We start from the raw sequence: 20,106 nt of genomic DNA on the forward strand, positions 1-20,106 counted from the left end.
TTATTTCGAAATAAATATAAATTTACAAGTACAAAATTATACTTACTATACAAATTATGATATAATTTACTTTATACATTTAACCCTTTTATTCTTAAATAAAAAAGATAAAGCATACTTTAAGCTTAAGTATGTTTTGTCACTTTACAAAATTTGGCATCGATAGAACGAAAGAAACATACATGCTTTAGCTTTTTATAAACAATGAGGCTAAACTGTAGACCCGAAGCCCTAGTTTTGGAGGTTTTGACGACACTGGTCATAATGGCACACACTGAATAACAACTTGCAAGACACTTCCCTTCAATTACTGATACTAAATTTACATTTAATCATAATCACATTTATGTGAGTCTGCACTGACGCACCTATATCTATCTTTATGAAACACTTCATTCTTTTTACATCGTTTTCTTTTTTGTCGAAACCGTTTGTGTTTTTTTGAACATACATAGTAGTTTCTACAGTTATCTGGATCAGGAAATTTTCCTTTTTCCTCACATTTGAAAATATTGTTTTCTTTACTTTCGCTTCGATGCCTTTCCGTGGATCTTTTCTGTTCACTTTTTATTTCTAACTCACTTTTTTCACTACTTTCTCCACTGCTTTGAGAAACTGATGGTTTTTCAGAGTTATCTTTGTTTAATTCACATTTCAAAGTAAATTCATTTACATGATAACCATTCTGACAACGTAACTTAAATCTTATAAAATGATGATTAATGTCTTTAACACATATGTAGTAATAAATAGTTACAAAGATATCGTGAAATCTTCCTTCACTAGGACATTGAAATTCATTATTTCTAATGCAATGTGACAAGTTTTTAGTACATTGTTTTCTGAGGTCGCTAAAAACTGTGCCAATAGGACATTCAGATACAATAGGGTAGTCTTTGCCTGCGCATATATAAAACTTTCTGCAATCAGTATTCTCTGCATACTTTCCATTTTTTTTACTACGACATACAAAATTTGTATCTTTTTGTGTGTTAGATGTAGTAGTTTCTACCTTCATGGTAGTGACTTGGTTTCGTATAGTTGATGCACTGCCTGATGATGACTTGCAATTAACACTGGGTTTTACGGTTGTTGTGGTCCTTGTTATATATTTATTTGTTGTTGATAGACTAGGTATTCGAGGACTTTTTGCGATTGTTGTAATGTTCAATTTTGAACCCACCAATTTTGGTTCATGTAAATTTCCAACCGATTTTATGGGCATTTCTTTCGATGTCTTTGAAATTGTGCTTGATTGTATTGCTTCAGTATTTACTATTATTGACATATCGTGCTTAATTTCCGTGTTCCTGTTGTTTGCAAAAATTTCTACATTCGATATTTCCTGTTGATTTGGCAGATGAGCCGGCAAAGGTTCCATTTGTGCAGTTTTTGATTGTACATTTTTATTTGAGCTGATAGAAGATTTTTCTTCTGTATCATCGGCTTCCGTGTCATCTTCATCTTCAGATTCTTTATTAATTTCTGTGCTAATTTCAACTGTTAGCAATTCTTTCATTCCAACAACTAATTTCGGCAATAAAACATTGCCCTCTGATATGTTATACTCTTGAATAGCTGCAGTACCATGACTCGTTTGTGTATCAGTTATATTTTTTCTGTAAACGGTTTCTATTGTAGAATTCGCTTCGTTTAGTTCACACTTTACTGTTGATTTATTTACGTGGTAACCATTTTGACAGCTAAACTTCAATCTTATAAAAGTGTCGTTATTTCTTGCGCATATATAATAATTATTACCATGTATAGTGTCACTAAATCTCCCTTCGGTGACACACTCGAATTCACTTATGTTTTTGTTTGATCGCGGTGCCTCGGTACTTACAATTGCAAATTTGTCAGTTTTAGGTATAAAGCTATTAAACGAAATGATTGATGGCGTGCCCTTGATAGGATAATCAGTGGGTACCGCATTGGATTCTTGTAATGTTTTTAAAACATTGGAGTTTATATTGATTTTCTTGCTTGTTAATAACACAAGAACAGGGGTAGTAGTAATTTTGCTATGTGGTCCTGTTTCTTTGCTAATTATCTTGGGTAAACTTATATGGTTCACAGTCTTGGTTTTTGTATTAGTCCCTGTTACAATTGATTCAACTGCACTGACTTGGCTATTTATAGAATGTACATTTTCAGTAGAAGACTGAACATTATTTATTGAAAAAGTCGCCTCAGCAACATATTGTTTTGGATCAAGGTCGCTAAAAGTATTTTTCAGAGCTGATGATAAGTTTTGTGTTTCCTTTTCTTTATATTTGTCATGAATATCTTTCACTTGGTCCGTAGTATTGGTGATCGAGTTTAACATATTTGTATCTTCAGTCAGAGATGTTGAACTTGACACAGTGGCGTATTTTATTGGTTGTGTATATTTAAGCGTCTGTGCCTTAAGAGGATTATCAATATAGCCATAAATATATTCAGATGCATTATTTTTGGTTTCAACATTTGTGTAATGTACATTCTCAGTAGAATACTGAACATTTTTTGTTGGAAAAGTTTCCTCAATAACATATTGTTTTGATTCAATGTCACTAAAAGTATTTTTCAGAGCTGGTGATAAGTTTTGTGTTTGCTTTTCTCCATATTTTCCATGAATATTTTTTACTATTTTCGTAGTATTGATGATCGAATTTAACATATTTGTATCTTCAGACGGAGATGTTGAACTTGACACGGTGGCGTATTCTATTGGTTGTGTATATTGAAGTGGCTGTTCTTTAAGGGGATTATCAATATAGTCATAAATATATACAGATGTATTATTTTTGGTTTCAGCATTTTTATTTGCCATAGTTGTTATTTTATTCAAATTATTTTCAGTGTCACTGGTAACAATTTTAATGCCGCTATATGTCGTATTGCTTGTGTGTAAAAGCTCGGAGTTTGGTATATATTTTTTAATATTTTCAGTTGAAGGTAAATCAGTAATGATAGCTATAAAATCTGGCTTTGTACTTCCCATCTGACTTGTTGTTAAATTAGTTATGTGTAATGAATTTTCAACAAATTTGTTTGGAACTGTAGAAATAATCTTAATTTTAGAATTTGGAATAGTAGTAGTATTTAGTACCAAAGAATTATTTTCATGTGAAAATCTCGCTTTGATTTTGAACGTATTTTTCATATTTATATTTTCGTTATTTTTTGTTAAAAATGGTTCAAATGTTATAGTTTCGTTACTTATCAAATCTGTTTCGGAAAGTATTTGTCTGAAAATATTGTCTGAAATAATCGGTGATGAAGAGTTGTTTAAAACAACCGATTTTTTATATTTGTTCCTTTCAAGTGAATCAAATATAGTCGTTGTATCATCATTTTTAGAGCTATTATTGGGTGGAATGTTATTGGCAAAATACTTGTTTGCACTATTACCCGTTGCAATATTGCTATTGTTACTCGTTTTATCATTTATATTAATAAGAACTCGCAATGTATCATGATCTAGATTAATTTTATCTATAGAAAAAACTGTTTCTGTTGACATTTTCTTAGATTTGAGAAGTTTCAAATCATTATTATCTTTTAATGTACTTATTTTAATTGAAGTAGTATTATTTAATAAAAATATATCCGTGGAAATGTAATCACTGGTCGTTTCTAATATTCTATCACTCATAGTACTTGTGTGTGATTTTGTATTAATTTCCTTTTTTTCAGTTATTACATTTGGTGTAGTATTTGGAATATTTTCTCTAAAATCTACGTTTTCTTCTCTTGCATTAATCTTGTGTATAGTATTATATATCTTTGTAGAGTTATATAATTGATGTGGCTGAAATGCCATGTTTGCTGTTAAGTCAACAGTTGTACCGATTGAGTTTGTTTCTACGTTTTCTCCCTTAATTGTTTCTGTCGTGTAATCAATGTTTTCAAACTCTGTTGAAATAAAACGGTCCGAAATCGTTTTCTTCGCAGCATTGGTTGATGACTTCAAAAATACGGTTGTGTCTTTTCTTTGTATTTCATCATATTCTTTAGTTGTACTTTCATACACTGTCTTTAGAGAGTCGCTTGATTCAATATGTGGAGTTGAGTAGTGCACATATTTTTCTAGTGAACTATCAACCCAAATCATATCTGTTAGTTTAGTAGATTCGTAAATCTTCATAGAGTTATCGACGTATTTACTTGTTACAACAATTGTTTCTAATGATGTTTCAGTAGTTGCTTTGGAAAAAGTCTCTATATTATATTCATCTTCGTGTATGGTTTCAGCAGTATGTAACTTTTCAAAATTATAATTTGTAGTTGATATATCGTTTGTTGTTTTAGAAGTAATCGGCATATCTGTGAATAAATTTTCTTCATTAACAACATTAATCGCATTGGCAGGTTTATAGAAAGTCGTTGAGTTGTCAGTGAAAAGTTTATGAATTGGTTCGGTATTATTATCTTTTAGCAGAATTTTCCCGGTCGTTAGTACAGCTGTCATGTCAGGATTACTTAACTTTGTAATTTCGCTGAAATTAGCAACAGCCAACTCGTTTCTCTCTGTTGTCGTAAACGTATTTGCCAATGTAAAATTTTCTTTCCCCTTTAAACGTGTGTTGTTTACATAATTACTTAAGGTTGTTTTATCAATAATATCAAGAAATTTTGTTGTGGAATTTCTTATCGCTGTTGTTCTTGTTATTAATTCACCAACAGCTGGATTTGAAGCATGAGCCGAATCATTTTGTATTAGAACATTAGTCGTTGTCTTCGAAATCATTCTTGAATCTTCACTTATATTTTGTTCGATTGTACTCGTGTCATTTATATGGATGGGATAAAATATTGGTTTAATTTCAGGACGATAAGCCGCTAAATATATTTTTTCTGTAGATGTATCGTTGAATGACTGTGCAAAAGCTGTTGTAGCTATATATTTATTTTCTTCGTGTCTGTCTATTGCATCATCAAATTGGGAAATTGTTGTTATAGTTGTCGGTATGTTTAAATTTAATAAAGTGTGAAAAGTTGGTTTGTCTTTGTCAGTTATGATTTTGTCTATCATATTTTCAGGGTTTTTTGTGGAAAAAAAACTATAAGTAGTCTTAAAAGACGTGTCATTTGGTATACTTGTCGTCGTACTCGTTTCCATTGTATTAGCACTAGCGTAGGTCTTTGAATAATTGAAAGTAAAATCAGGCACATTATGAGATATACTTGACACAGCAAGTGTATTAAATTGCCTACTTTCTGCAGTCGTACTTATGTTCATTTTATTTTCAAGATTATCTAACTTTAAAAATGTAAAACTTGGTGAAGTTAATAATTCATTTGTGTCTTTGGGCAAATCAGTCGTTTTATCATATACAACTTTATTAGCATTTCTTTCGTCCATTTGCTTATTTTTAATAGTATCATTTGCGTTCATTATGACGTCAGAATTATGGTCCTGTTGTGCACCATTAAGGTGAACAGATATTAATTCAGTTGCACCTGTACTTGAAAATATTTGTTTATCTACAGCATTAACTACGTTCGTTTTATTTACAGGGGCATGATTCTGTATTGTTTCTGTAGAGGAGTCAATCGCTATATATGGAAGAACAGTAAAATTACTTATATCACTTCTCGTACTCTTAATATTCTTATTTGTGTCTATATTACTAGACAAATTACTGTTCTGCTGTGCAGAATCAAGAAGATGAACTGGTATTGATTCAGTTGCTGCTATTATACTCGAAACAACGATCGTATTTTTATCTGATTGCTTATTTCTTTTATTAATGCCTACATACGTTTTATTTATAGACTCGCCTGTATATACAGAATCAAAAACATAAGTAGTCATTGAAAAAGTAGTTTCTGTATACGGATCAGTTACATACGGAACATCAGTATTATTACTTTTATCGATTCGTTTATTTTTAATAGTCTTTCTTATTTCCGTTTTGTTGATAATATCGTGCTGTGTAGAATTGAGCATGATATCAGGCAAAAAATCAGAGGTTGAAATAGTAATAGCTTCAACTTTATGTTTTTGTTCTATTTCTTCAATGCTTGCTTCATTTTTAATATTATCTGACTTCATAGATTCAATCGTATGAGTTGTAATAAATACATTTGACTCGGTTAGTGTGTTGCTTTTTACATTTGGTTCATTCGTAGTATTACGTTTGCTATTTTGATAAGTAATCATACTTTCGCCTATTGTTTTATTGGAATTGTTAGATTTTGTAGACATAGAAGCTGTTACTTCTGAAGTAAATGCAATTTTATTACTAATACCTAAGTCATCTTCTTCAGTCTTTGCGTTTATTTTATCCATAGAATCATGTAATTTTGTAAAGTTTAAAACGTAAGGACTTAAAAAGGCACTTTTCTTTATTGGTACAGAAGTTGTTACATTTAGAAATGCAATTTCATTAAATTTATATGTATGTTCATTTTCTTCAATAGCACTAGAGCCCGTCGCACTTACATAATCAGACTGCTGTGTCGCGCTGATGTGTGATTCACTATCTTCAATTGTACTGGTACCGGTATTCACAACATCATCAACAAAGTTTGTAGAATCGTATTGATGAGTTATCGTTAACATAATTGTTTGTGTGGTATCGGCCCTTTCATTTAGAATATCATTAGAATTATTTTTATTTCCATGTGGTAATTCTGTTGTAGGACTAGTGTCGATTGTATATACAACATCGTTTGACTTTCTGTCATTATACTGAGTTGTCGTTGATATTTGTGGGGGTTTATCTATCGATACAGTTGTGAGAGTGCTTAAACTGCTTTCTGTCGTACTTTCTGCATAAATGGCACTATTTTTCTCATAAGCTGTTGTAATATAAGTCGTTATTTCTGGCGGAATCGTGCTGATTTTTTCGCTAATAGTAGCTAATGTATTTATCTGCGTCGTAGTTGGAATAATTGGTATATGGCACTCATTTATATTCGTTTCATCGCAAACCATACGCGGCGGGCATGGGAAAACCACAGTGTCCATTGCTATTAATTTTCCATCACCAAAATCTAAACAAATATAGAAATGCGTCTCATCAGCACATATAAAATTTGTTCGGCATTCGAGGTTCGTAGTTGCTATCAGCGGTATTCCGAAGAATATCTAAAAAAATATGTACAAGTTAAATTTTGGTTTGTTTATTACCTGTGTCCTCATTTTCCATCAATTAAATTACTAATTATTTTTAAAATACTTAATTAACATATTTTCATATTAATTAAATATATTTCAAAAATAGATATAGCGTTTAAATTGCTAGATAATGAGGATATAGGTATTAATACATCAAAACATTTTTTATTGTTGTATAATAACAATATGTTTCGTAAACAGATAGTGAGTCTTACCAGCAACAGTAATCCACGTAGGTCGTTCATTTCGTTAGTTCCTGCTTTGTTATCTCCACTCACATCTCGAACCACACTTCTACACTGAATTGTTTTTTATCTTATACTGTTTTAAACAAAATAGAATCTCAATTACGAAGTATGTAGATAGGTTGTATCACCGCGTAATAATGTTAGTATAGGAGTTACGTTACATTACACAGTACTTGAAAGACTGGCAAAAAACAAATAAAGTTCGTCATATTATTTCCTCTTCTCTCTATTATCTTTTAGTGTCTAATCTTATAAATACTTTCCACTATTTATTCAATGCAAAGTTAGGTCTTTGCTCCAAATATTTCTAAAAATCTTGGAAGGAGGCCGAATGCTGTAATTAGTTGATTCGACGTCAAAAAGTTATTATCATAAATGTAGTAAAACTTAGACAAATATTTATTCGATATTTGTGAAGGTTGTGGTTCTGTTTAAGATCTAACCTTCATTTTTTCAGTCAGTGTTGCTACTTTACCCCTTTTGGTGCAAGTTCTAGCATTTTTTACTGTTGGTGACTGTGAACTCGTTTAGTTATTTAGGAGTTGGGTTTGTTTGGGATTTTTTCGTTGTTTTCGTTGTTTAGCCTTTTTCATTTTTTTTAAATATATTGCATCAAAATCTGAAATCTGTCATGTTAACATCAACTTACGCGATTTGTCTCATTTTTTTTAAATATAATTCAGTTTAAATTTTCAAAAATGTTATTCTGATTCTAGCTAAAAAATAGATACATAATTGATATCATTTGTACACACACAAGTACTTAGTCTTTTTAATCTTTTTTTACAACAAATCTTTTCTTTTTAAATTGTGCTCCATCTAGCCCTTTTTAACTTCTTTAAATATCATCACCATTACTAAAAGTAGGGTGACAACACTATGTTTTCAGTAACTATGTGAAATATAAAGGGGAATTTGAAATAAAAATTTGTCCGTAGCACTATAATGAGTATAACATTTATTAATAAAGTATCTTATATTAAAATTACACTATAGTAAGTATGTATAAAAGTCTCTAGAAATATACACCGTCCTTTATTGACCCATTAAAATTTAAGTCGTCAACGATATCAAAACTTCCAACGTCGCCCAAACCGAAGAGATCTCACTTTTGTAAAGTACAAAGATACTGCCGCTAATATCACCCAAACTAAAGTTATTCCAGCGAGTATAGAACTCTGAATAAACATAGCATATTGGACTCCACCGTCTTGGTCTACCACGAAAGAGAGCCCCACCCAAAACACAAAAAGTAGTGTGCCCGATAACGTTTCCAAGGCGCTGTGGAACTTCGGCCACTTCCGGAGGCCTACGAAGTCCTGCACCGCGGTCTCCCAGCAGGAGGTGAGCGCTCCGTAACCAAGTCCACCCACCACGCAGCCGATTGAAAACAAGTCGTGGTTTGTGGCGATTGACAACACTGAAAAGAATAAAATGATTATTTAAATAATAATCTTTATAAAAGGCATTAGAAGTTTTAGGCATTAGTGCCATTGATCTTTTAGCTACGAATAAATAATTATCTTTAAGATTACATTAGATTGCAAGTTTTAACCTCGGAGCGAGATGACAAGTTAAATTAGGCCAATTAATTTACACCTGTGCATTATTACGAGTTATCTTAATTATACGATTATAAACATGAGCAGAATAATAAGAAATTACTTATCAGAATTGCAGTATTGCATACAAAAAATTTCCATTGAGAGTACTTAATAAAAACAAAAAAGCAACAAGTAAAACTAACTTACCAAAACAAGCTACTGTGGATATAAGTAAGCCAATCAAAGTAACATATTTAAAATTTCTTTTCGGTGTCTGGGCGAGCCAAGGCGTGCTTAATAAAATACACATCCATGTAAATCCATGTAGAGAGAACATAAAATTTGCTTCAGTTGAAGAAATCTTTGGTTTCACTTGACTTGCAATAACTGGTAACAACACTAATGTTATCGCTGTCAAACTTAATTTGGAGAAGCAGAGTAACAAAGCGGGATAAAACCTCCAACACGATAGAGATCTACTCAGCGGTTTGACAAATGTATCGTTGATACTGTACATCATGAAGAGCAGTCTTCTCTTCAGCCTGTATACTCTATAGGAGGGCATTCTCATTCGTCTCTTGAAACTAGCATAAGCAGATTGACATCTGAAACTGAATGAGTTGAATATCTTCTCCCGTTGGATATCAGTCACTGGAGAAACTGTGTCGTAAGTCACTTCAACTTCTGTGTATTCTCTACTTTCACTATCTCGATCTGTTTGTGAGTCTCGTCTAATTTGTTTTGTTATGTATTCATCAAAGCTATCTCCTAAAGTACTCAGTCTTTTTAAAGCGTTGCTAAATTGTTTTTTACTCTTGTTGGCGTTTGTGCTTGCATCATCGGCATCAGACTCATCGCTGTCTTCACTTTCCTCTGGTATCTCGGGAAGTATTTCAACTCCAAATATATTTCTCCTTTTCTCTTCGGGACTAGGAGGTGGTGTTATTGTAACATTAACATCGTTGTCATACTGTACATCATCGAGCAGCTCTTCCCGATGGACATTATCGTCCTGTGGACTTTTCCAACACTTCTTGTTCAAATCATGAAGTTGTAATTCGTTTGTATAACCTTTCATAACTTCATTATTGAAAATAGCATATGTTTTATCGGTATATCGTGATAAGGGGACTGGCCTTTTAATACTCTCGTCTATTTTTAAAAATAAAATTGCGGGCAATGTTTGCAGCATAACTCCACTCAAAACTATGAATGAAAAGGGATATCCATAGCAATTCATGAAGGCTGTTATTATGTGTGGGAATATTGACTGTCCGACTGCTTGAGCACCAAAGCATATTCCTCGAACCAATGCAAGCCTGGTGTCGTATGTCTCAAATACTACTGCGTCTACTTGGGCAGATATTAGAGATGATCCACAACCTAGGAAAAAATATAACTTCTTAACAAATTTAATGAAGGATGCGTAAGTTTATAGACTGATGCGTAAGTTTATTATGTTTTATTTTTACTAGCTGTTTACCTGCTAACTAGCGTAGAAGGAAAAAATTCACGACTGTTTGAACGCGGCGTGTAGCGTTTCATTAATGTCGTATATTTTTTTCAATAAAGAATATTTTAACATTTATAAAATTAACATTGTACCAGTACTTTACTTTAATAAACACTAATGATAGCCCACGGCGGCGTTCAAAACGCTCGTGAAATTCACCCAGAATTACTTCTGACAGTAAGTATATATTATATTTTTTGTGATTAATGTGTTTAGCAAAGCCCAAACTTATTTCTAGGACCAATATATTTGGATGAATTAAATCGTCTTTTCAACATTATTTTCATACAAACATTCACCCCCTTCGGAGTAGAATTTCCAAAAATTATTTCTTAGTGCTCACCTACACTCACCTACATGCCAAATTTCAGCTTCCCGCCTAGCAGTTTCGGGTGTACGTTGTCTGTCAGTCAGTCAGTCAAGAGTTTTATACTATATATATTGATACATACTGCGCCCATTATATCTATATCAGACTTAAATCGATAAAAACAATTTGTTTATATTCTGTTTACACCTTTCTACAAAAATTTAAAGTAAATCGGCTCCGTGGATTGTCCTCCTCATTTTCCGAGATGAAATGTCTATAAGATGTTAACCCGGGATTCTGAGGCATTTTTTATTCATAATTAGTTTTTCAATTATCCCACGGGAACCTGACCATTTACCGGGATGAATAGATGAGTATCTAATATGTTAACCCTGTATATAAGGTACCTACCTGTGTATAAGGTTGGTATGTAGTACCAAATTTCAAGCTAATCGGTCCAGAAGGTTTCGAGTTATGTGCGTTGAGATAGACAGACAGACAAAAATTTCCAAAACTATATTTTCGTCATCTATATCAGTAACTAAATATATTCCATGAAGAATTTTAAAAAAATATCCAATGTACAAATTTGGCATTTCTTCAATTTTATTATATGTAATGTATTGATTACTATCTTTAAAATCAATTCAAGTTTACACCAATGCGACAATTGTAGAAAACTATAAACTACTTCAAGCTAATACATGTCAAGAAGTAAGTACCTAGTATGCGAATTTTGAACGTTGATTTCAGAGCATTCCTCTGAAGAAAGATAAGCGGTTGATTCAGAACATTTGTTTTTTCGCAATGACACCGCGAACAGTCTATTCCTGTACGCAGAGATAGTGTCATTTAGTGGCAGACAAAATAATCACCTCCTAAGACTCCGTAGATATACGGCTGCAGGTGATAGGGCAGGAAGGCGCACAACAGGAGGCTGGTCACCACAAGGAGCAGGCCCAGGCTCGCCATCACCCTGTACCCCACGGGGCCGCCCCACGAGTCTGCGGCGTCGCGACACCAACATTCTGGAAGTAACGCCCCAGGAATTAATAAGAGAGTACCTAGTTAATACTTGATAACTGCTAATCTATAGGTATTTATAGCTGCAATGAGAAATGAATCATCGTGCAATATGATAAAAGTCATAGGCCACAATTCTAACCAATAACAATCTGAAACTTGAACATCCAAGAAACGTTCCAAGAAAATTAAAGTGAAGATTAATTTAGTGTTGATATTGCAGTAGAAATATTAAAAGCTTTTGAAATTAATAATGAAAATATATAAACCTTACGTGTTAGGCTGTACGAGAATATGAAGATGGCAGGGGTGGATAGTCCAAGCCATAGCGGAACTCCCAGGTCTAAGGAATTCACCAGGAACACTCCATAAGCTAAGACCAGACTCGGTACGCATACCTGAAAAAGTTTCAATTGTGAACAAAAAATATTTATATTTACAAATAATCGACTTGCTAACAACAAATCCACTGAACGATGACGATCATAAGTAGAATCGAATGCAGTTAACAGGATTGTTTTGAATTTAGGTTTTTATATCAAAAGGTCCAATCGTAAATGTCTGCCCAAATAAACCAATCCCCCATTCGTCGCCTCTCATTCCCCCTGTATTTCTTTTAGCATAAATTGACGTAATTAAATCCTTGTGACCGCAGTAGTAATATTTGCATTATCATTAATCTCATATACCTAAATAAAAGTGTGATGTTGATAGTTTATATTATCATTCATTAAAATATAATGCATACTTGCACATGAAAACAAGATTATTATGTATGTATGTATAGGAAATGATATAACGTCAGTTACGTCGTAATTGCCGATCGATGCACTTATTGATTTATTTAAAGATTTATTTTATCGGGAAGATAAGTGGAGCCGCGTGATTTGTGCTATTCTATGTTTGTCTGAACTATGAAGAAGAAATACTTGTTCGTAATAGTTAAGGTGCTTCGAGGACCTTCTATATCATATCCTCAAATTCGTATCATATTTTCGATTCGACGTTAATGCACTGTCACGCAAAAGAAACCACCAGACCCGTGGTTTGATTTTTGTTCACATTATACAACATCGGAACTCTTTCCGAATCAAATTAATCGCGTCTCCAGTATACATGTTTCAGGTTGGTTTAAAAGGGTCTCTCCATTATCCTTTACACTTATATCATAATAAACGCGGAAGCCCTATGGTCTATCTTGATGCATTGGAACAATGTCATTGTCTTCGACGCAACTGTTGTAATGGACAGCAATTTTATCAAGGCTTTGACGTCATCAACACATACCTACACATGTAATTTGGTAAGATACAAATATAAAAGTTGATGTCAAAACGTATTTAATAGTAATTAATTTCCCTACAGCAGGTATTTTATGTTCTTTCAGAGTTGACATGTTCTATAGCAGGCTAAACCAACTAAATTTTTAAAATTCAATTAGGAGGTAGATTACAGTTAGTAACAACTTCGCCTTAATATGAAAGGTCTCTATTTGGGTGGTCTTGACCACTTGACCATATCTGTTACGTTGCCGCTCAATTTTATAACTTCACGTAGGTACCTATACCTATGTGATTTCTAATAAAAATAAAAGATCAATGTTAGAAATACGCCACGATAATACGCACATTGAGAACAACAACGGATCCAAGCAGAGGCCAATTCCAAGTCGACCCCTCTGACAGTCTGTGGATTTCCATTTTAAACCAGCCTCTTCCTGCATTTTCCAGAAGTGAGACACATCATTATTATCTTGCTAATCACTAGTTTCTCCGAATGTTCATTGACAAAACGTTAGTCATTTTAACACTATCACAGTACCTAACCCTGTAACCCTGTTCTAATTTAGACACTTGTCCAAGAGAGCATGTCGTCACTTATTGTCAGGGCTTGTTACTTCGACTGCGTTATCAGAAGTACCCAAGCCAACGCGTAAGTAGCTACTTTGTCTTATCTTATCGTCTCAGCGAAAGAGCAGAATTCTACGAGTGAATCGAATACGTATTTTAGCAAAATGACCATATTTTTCCCTTGCAACCATTTGTTTATGTTTCTGTAATTACAATATGATGAAATAAATGAGCAAGTAAGAACTAAATAAATGAAGTATAAACTATACTTATCTATGTGTGTGAGGTCACCCGCCGTGACCTCATAGAGGAGTGTGTAGACACATCGAGCCTGAAAGTACTTTCAGTTTGCTAGATACTTTAAAGTTTACTTTATATTTGTATCCCAGCAGCCAAACCAACTTTTCTTAGGGGATTGGTAGGTACATTAGATCCCACTAACATTTCGGCAACTTTTATTTATTTATTACCTACATCTACACATCTGGATCAAAAGGTTTTTGTCAACAAATTTATTGTACCTATCAACTATTTCGAATATTAATAGTTCATTAGATCGAAAATGACAACGACGTCTATGACTGAGGAAGACACCGGGAAAACGCTGATGAGATAGAATGTTCAACTCCAGAGAGACATGTATGTATCCGTATTTAACACAGTGAAGCGTAGCCGGTATTCAAGCGAGAGTTACAAAAGAAAGTTGTTAGAAACGGGGATAAAAATACCCTGATGGATGTTTGGGTCACGAAGCTTGAAGGCGTGAGATATTCGCCCATTCGCGGTAGTCTTCATCTTCTTCATTCTTGCTGCCTGCGCTGGTACGGCAAAATCTTGCTTCGATCAGCAAGTTACGTAGGGAACAAATGTCGTTTCCGCTTGGCCCTGCCAGAAGGGGCAAACCCAAGAAGTCTGGCTTAATGTACTACATACTTATTATGAAATAAATACATATGAAAACTCTGTGTGTAGAACAAAAAAATGGTCAAGTGCGTGTTGAACCCGCATAAAAAAGGGTTCCGTAGTAGCATTTTTCCATGTTTATCCGCCATAACGTTGACCTTTTAATATTGCCTACAAATAACAGAAAGCACGACGAGTCAATTTTCTAATCTGTAGTTTTAATTATTTCGGAATAAGATGACCTGGCTCAATTACATCGAAAAAACAAATCAAAATATCTGCACAGCCGACCTACTTTTTTTACTCAGTTCCTACAATGGAATTTCGAACACATCACGCATGGGAGTCACATCACCGTGGAGTCACTGCAAGTTACGGGAAAGGACAACGCTTCATATGACGCGTTGAGAGCTAAATTAAGAGCTATGACCTATGAAAAATAATATTAATTTAAACAGTATATATTCGTAATAGTATATCCGTATTTTGTGGCAACCCTGACTCAGAGTTTGCAACGATTAATAAAAAGGTAAAACAAAGGGTAAAGTATGATGGACCATGGCAACATTTAAGACGTCGTGGCGGCAAAATAACCACGGAAAATAACAAAATGATGTCAATACTTACGTATTTATTTATTTTCTTTTAACTTTCTAGTTTTTCTAATAATTAATAAGCAAAAGTCCTACAACAATATAATCTTGAAGTGTGTTTTTACAATTCATTTTATCCTCGAATTACGTATAATGGTTTAAATGGCTACAGCAAATCAAGAAGTTCTGAAAGAATATTGCAATTCCATATCCAGACTTAGAAAACAATGTCTAGATGAAGGCATGACAGAAAAAGAATTCCAAGAACTTTATTTTCAGTCTCTGAAATCAATCAATATGGATAATGGCTCTTCAATCCATCGACGAAGTAGAATCATTAATACACGTATCTTCTTGCTGATAGGAATACTTACTACGGTCTCTGTTATGTACAACTATAAAATAATATATACTGGAATAGTATGCAATTTACAGGAATATATTTACCCTGGTCTGAGACTGTTGAGACGGTTGTCAATTCCTATTATATCCCTATTCCCATCTCTAACAGGTATATTAACCACTATTAGTAAATTCAGTTAGTTCAAACTAACTTTTATCCTACAAAATATTTGTATAAATAATATAATTATTTTTAACAAGTAAATAGATTATAATTATAATATAACAATTTACAAAATATTATTTTTAGAATTTTACCATGAAACATGTCTGATACAGAATCCATTTTTCACTGTGGTGGATATGGACTGTTGGCCTTGCAGCTCAGTAAATACTGTGAGGGAAGTCCAAAGTCCTAAGCCTGTCAGTCGCCAACATAATGCACCATTTACATACCAGGTAAACTATTTATTTTATTTGTTGTTATTCTCAACATATTTTCAACAAGCATACTTTAACTAGCCATCTACAAATGCCCCAAGTAGTAAAAAATGAGAAATCATTTGTATCTTTTCAATAAATCATTACAGACAGATCAAAAGTCCATGGAGGTAATTACTCTCAGGAAATTTTACGAAAAGAATAGAAATATTGTAGATAACGAACAACCAAAAATACTGACTAATAATAAGCACTATGAAACTCCAGATGAAATGTTCACTCATCTAGAGAATGGTGAGAAGAATTTATATATCTGGTATGTATTTCTATAAAAGGAATTATTACTTATTCTTAACAATATATATATATATATATATATATATATATATATATATATATATATTTGTATTATTTTTTTATATGTATATAATTATTTTATTACAATTTTAGGAAGTTCAATACTATGAACACTGCAAGAGCTTTGAGGCAGGTGATTCCTAGACCAAAAGTTGTTCCAAAATTTGGTCAGAGTACAGAGAGATTTATTATAGTAGACTCCAGCCAAGACTCATTCAAAATACCTGACACTGAATGTAGCTTCTCCTTTTTGCTGATACTAAGTGGGAGTAGAACAATCAACTTGGTACCAGCTGAGGAATGCAAGCATCAATGTAAGACACTGAAAGTGGATTTAAAGGAATCTTATTTATGTAAGTATATTACTTCTCAGACTAATATTACAGAGATAAATACCCACATGTTCCACTAGGATCCCTTATTTCTTGTGAGATACATATCTAATAAATTTATTCATGCATACTGTCCTATACTCTGTAACTGTAGAGGGTGAAAAAATGTTTTTAACAGCATTTATGTTTCAGTATGGTACAATTGGTGGTATTGGAGACCAGTAGTCCAGCCTTCAAATGGAAATGTTACCATGGTGGCACACATTGGCTCATATTGTTAGTACCGGAGATGAAAACGACACTTGGAATGTACAAAACACCAATTTATTTATCATAAATAAATGCTATATTTAATATATTAAATATGCTAAAACCCATCTAATAACACAGTTTTTAATCGAACTTCTGTTTAAGCTTATCCTTCAATAATACTGGCACTAATGAGATGACTGCAAAAGCAGTCAGAACAATGATGGATGTCCAAGACCATGCATCACTAGTGGAGGTCAGAGTATGTAAAGTCTGACCTGCTTGAATGGCTACAAAAGATGGTGGGGCAACACCTGAAACAAAAATTTGTTTTATTTTCTTTTTTCTCCATTGTGGTGTGTTTTTTAACAGTCCTATCGTAATTAATTCCATAGTCTAGTGAAAAAAAGAATTGTTAGTGTTAGTAACTTATTTGAATGCCATGAAATAATTATATACATAAGTTATAATATTTACCTATAAATGTTCCTAAAGCAAATGGCACTAGTGGCACACCAATCACTGGTGCCGTCAAATTGATAAACCAGTTTGGTAAAAATGGTGTCACTCTTAAAAATATTATATAATTGAGCAAATTATTCTTGTGCCTTTGGACTACTGCTGCCCATTGTGCGGCCTTAGCAGGATAAAATCGGGCTATCAACCTTTTCCCAAGGAGATGCGACAAAAAGAAACATAAACTTGCTCCAATTGCCGAGCAGCAACAAATTAAAAGTAAAGCTAAATAAAAAGGGAACAGGAACCCAGATAGGATACTGAGGAATATAGAACCGGGTATTGCAAATGTTTGCAAACTGAATTATTAGTCAAGGAAATTTTTGATCTCTTTAGGAGCTATCACAATTTAAAAATAATCTTCATTTTGATGTGCCAAAATGTATCTTTTCATTTATGCTAGTAGTATGTATTGTTAAACAATACCACTAATATTATAAATGGGAAAGTTTGGATGTGAGTATAGTTTGTTACTCAATCACAAAAATTAAACTGAATTTTGGTGACATTTGGCGCACTGGTAGAACTCAACTTGGAATGATATTCCAAGTTGAGTTCACATATGGTATGTTTTTTATCATGAAATTCTACAGGAACCAAACTCAAGAATGCAATTAGTTTCAAAAAATTCATGGTTTCTAAAATTTTAACATCAATATTCAAAATATAAAAAGGATACAATATATAAACTAAACACACTCCAGATAATACTTGAAAAAAATATTTATCCTTATATAGGTCTAACACAAGACCTAAATGCTTGGCATCTTCAAGATTCAGGGGTAGTTTTATATGCTGTTTTTCATGGCTGAAACAATAAACAACAACAAAAATGATTTTTATGAGAGACATAACCATGATACCAAATATAAAAATAACAAAAAATTACTTACTCTTCAAAGTTGGGAAATTGTTTACTTAACAGTACTAAAATCAATAATGATGCTACAAATATTAAAACAACTAAAAATATGGCTTTGGATGTTGATATACTGGTGGTTTGAGGAGTTATTATTTCTGAAACAAATTAAAATAAAACTTAACTCCTATGAGAAATTACATACATGGTTAACACGATACGTAAACAACAGACAACAATGGATAACAATGAGTAGGCAAAAATAATGAACAGGACTTCACTTTGGAAGGAATCAGGAAGCGGATAGAATAGTCCAACACAGTTAACTCTTATGTTGTTTATTCTTGGTTGTATGATGGTTCGGTAAGGAGCACAGGTTGTGGAGGAAACTAAAGGGACCTGGACGTCACCTTGACCGTCGGTACGGCCTCTTCTACGATTTGTAGTGCTCATGTTGTGACCTAATTTGAAACAGACTAATGGTAAACAGGTAATAAATATAATATATATTGCTAATTTGTCTACGAACTGCACTAATAAAATTAAAATATTTATATAAAATTCATGAATAATTGTGTAGCAGAGAATATCGAATTTGAATGGAATGGAAATGAAATCAATTTTGACAGCAGTATTTTGACATTGGCATTCGTTTAAGTAGGTAAGGTAGATCTTTGCCCTCCTACCTGCTTGCTAGCGATGTGCGAAAATATTGGTTAACTTTGTTTTTAAAAATAAAAAAATAAATAAAATAAAATAAAAATAAAAATTGTTTATTTCAGATAACCACGGATCCATATCAATGTTAGTAAACTTAGTCTAGATTTGTTAGTTACAAGCAATAAAATAAAATAGAAATTAAATTAAATTAATTTTTTTTTTAAATTAAATTAAATTAAATTAAATACAATTAAATTAAAAAAAATAAAAATAAAATAAAATTAAAATTGGAGAGTGATCAGATCGGATCAATTCTTTCGCAGACCACCCTCCTCACAAAAGCAGCCCACAACGGAGAGGAAAACCTATCTGCCAACGTTTTCAAAATGCTATTGGGACTGTCCCGTATTCTAGAAATTAGCGACGAGGTCTTCTTGCGCATAATAGCGGCAAAGCCATCGACTTGGTATTCCGCGAACATACCTGAGGCGCTACAGAAACGAGGCAATCCCAACATCATCCTGAAAACGTTATTGTATAGAACACGCAGTGCGCCCATCGCTTTTTGGGTATAGCCGACCCACAGACTTCCCGTGTACATATTCTGACAGTATGCTTTGAACAGCGTGATCTTGACATCTTCCGTACAACGAGAGAATCTGCGGATCAGCATATTCCCCCTCACCGCTAGCGCCCTGCGTTCCCTGTCAATGTCCTCATCATCTTTAAGGTCCTCAGTAACAATGTGTCCCAGGTATTTAAATTTAGTCACGCGTTTTATGTCAACTCCACCGAGAGTGATATTCAATGTGACATTGGGACTGTTACCAGGGGCCTTAAAGACCATGTACTCGGTTTTCCTGACATTGTTTTTACTTTTAAAGACCTATTTACAATAATAAAAAATGTAATCATATGTATGTAGATTTTCATGAAAGTCTGATGGCGTACGATGGAAAACTTCTTGAAAAAGGTTGTAACTTTGAATCAAATTCACCGCCGCTTTACATGTCGCTTTGTAAGGGAATGGAGTGACTTAATCTTTTACAAAAATCATATACCAACAAAAAGAAAACAATAGACCATTTTTGTTGGTCATCAAGAAATGCTGGGTGTTAAAAGTTGCAGTAGGAAACCAAACCAATTATAAAGGTATTACAAAAGTCATCTAGGGAGAAGATATATATACTATTATACATCCAGATTACTTCCAGTAACTAAGGGAATGAACTATGCTAACTATACATTATACTTA

General features: G+C 33.2%; 5 protein-coding genes across 7 annotated transcripts; 1 reads left to right on the forward strand and 4 right to left on the reverse strand.

Annotated features, from left to right (window-relative positions):
* Positions 1-3: 3 nt before the first annotated feature.
* On the reverse strand, positions 4-7,719 carry LOC128669391 (mucin-3B-like). The gene is made up of 2 exons (XM_053744199.1): positions 7,327-7,719; positions 4-7,081 (listed from the first exon to the last, which is right to left on the reverse strand). Exons 1-2 carry the CDS (start codon positions 7,354-7,356, stop codon positions 329-331), a joined length of 6,783 nt encoding a protein of 2,260 aa, XP_053600174.1. The 5' UTR covers positions 7,357-7,719; the 3' UTR covers positions 4-328.
* Positions 7,720-8,294: 575 nt separating this feature from the next.
* Positions 8,295-13,836, reverse strand: LOC128669343 (uncharacterized protein). Its single transcript, XM_053744104.2, has 5 exons — positions 13,378-13,836; positions 12,024-12,147; positions 11,602-11,754; positions 9,111-10,286; positions 8,295-8,779 (listed from the first exon to the last, which is right to left on the reverse strand). The coding sequence occupies exons 1-5, from the start codon at positions 13,447-13,449 to the stop codon at positions 8,430-8,432; spliced, it is 1,875 nt and encodes a 624-aa protein (XP_053600079.1). The 5' UTR covers positions 13,450-13,836; the 3' UTR covers positions 8,295-8,429.
* On the forward strand, positions 12,851-16,896 carry LOC128669344 (uncharacterized protein). 2 transcript variants are annotated; one of them, XM_053744106.1, is made up of 5 exons: positions 12,851-12,874; positions 15,777-15,896; positions 16,028-16,194; positions 16,329-16,588; positions 16,760-16,896. In XM_053744106.1, exons 1-5 carry the CDS (start codon positions 12,866-12,868, stop codon positions 16,846-16,848), a joined length of 645 nt encoding a protein of 214 aa, XP_053600081.1. In that variant the 5' UTR covers positions 12,851-12,865; the 3' UTR covers positions 16,849-16,896. The 2 variants fall into 2 exon arrangements, with proteins under 2 accessions (XP_053600081.1, XP_053600080.1); XM_053744105.2 differs by lacking the exon at positions 12,851-12,874 and adding an exon at positions 15,066-15,606 and having other exon boundaries at positions 15,748-15,896.
* Positions 16,870-18,822, reverse strand: stas (Stasimon). Of its 2 annotated transcripts, none has more exons than XM_053744107.1 (5): positions 18,473-18,822; positions 18,226-18,349; positions 18,012-18,140; positions 17,294-17,631; positions 16,870-17,130 (listed from the first exon to the last, which is right to left on the reverse strand). In XM_053744107.1, exons 1-5 carry the CDS (start codon positions 18,642-18,644, stop codon positions 16,961-16,963), a joined length of 933 nt encoding a protein of 310 aa, XP_053600082.1. In that variant the 5' UTR covers positions 18,645-18,822; the 3' UTR covers positions 16,870-16,960. The 2 variants fall into 2 exon arrangements, with proteins under 2 accessions (XP_053600082.1, XP_053600083.1); XM_053744108.1 differs by having other exon boundaries at positions 18,602-18,820.
* Positions 18,823-19,149: 327 nt separating this feature from the next.
* On the reverse strand, positions 19,150-19,698 carry LOC128669552 (uncharacterized). The gene has a single exon (XM_053744455.1). It carries the CDS (start codon positions 19,696-19,698, stop codon positions 19,150-19,152), a length of 549 nt encoding a protein of 182 aa, XP_053600430.1.
* Between the last annotated feature and the right edge of the window lie 408 nt (positions 19,699-20,106).

Source organism: Plodia interpunctella, chromosome 4 (genome assembly GCF_027563975.2).
Source record: "Plodia interpunctella isolate USDA-ARS_2022_Savannah chromosome 4, ilPloInte3.2, whole genome shotgun sequence".
Taxonomy (NCBI): Eukaryota; Metazoa; Arthropoda; class Insecta; order Lepidoptera; family Pyralidae; genus Plodia; species Plodia interpunctella.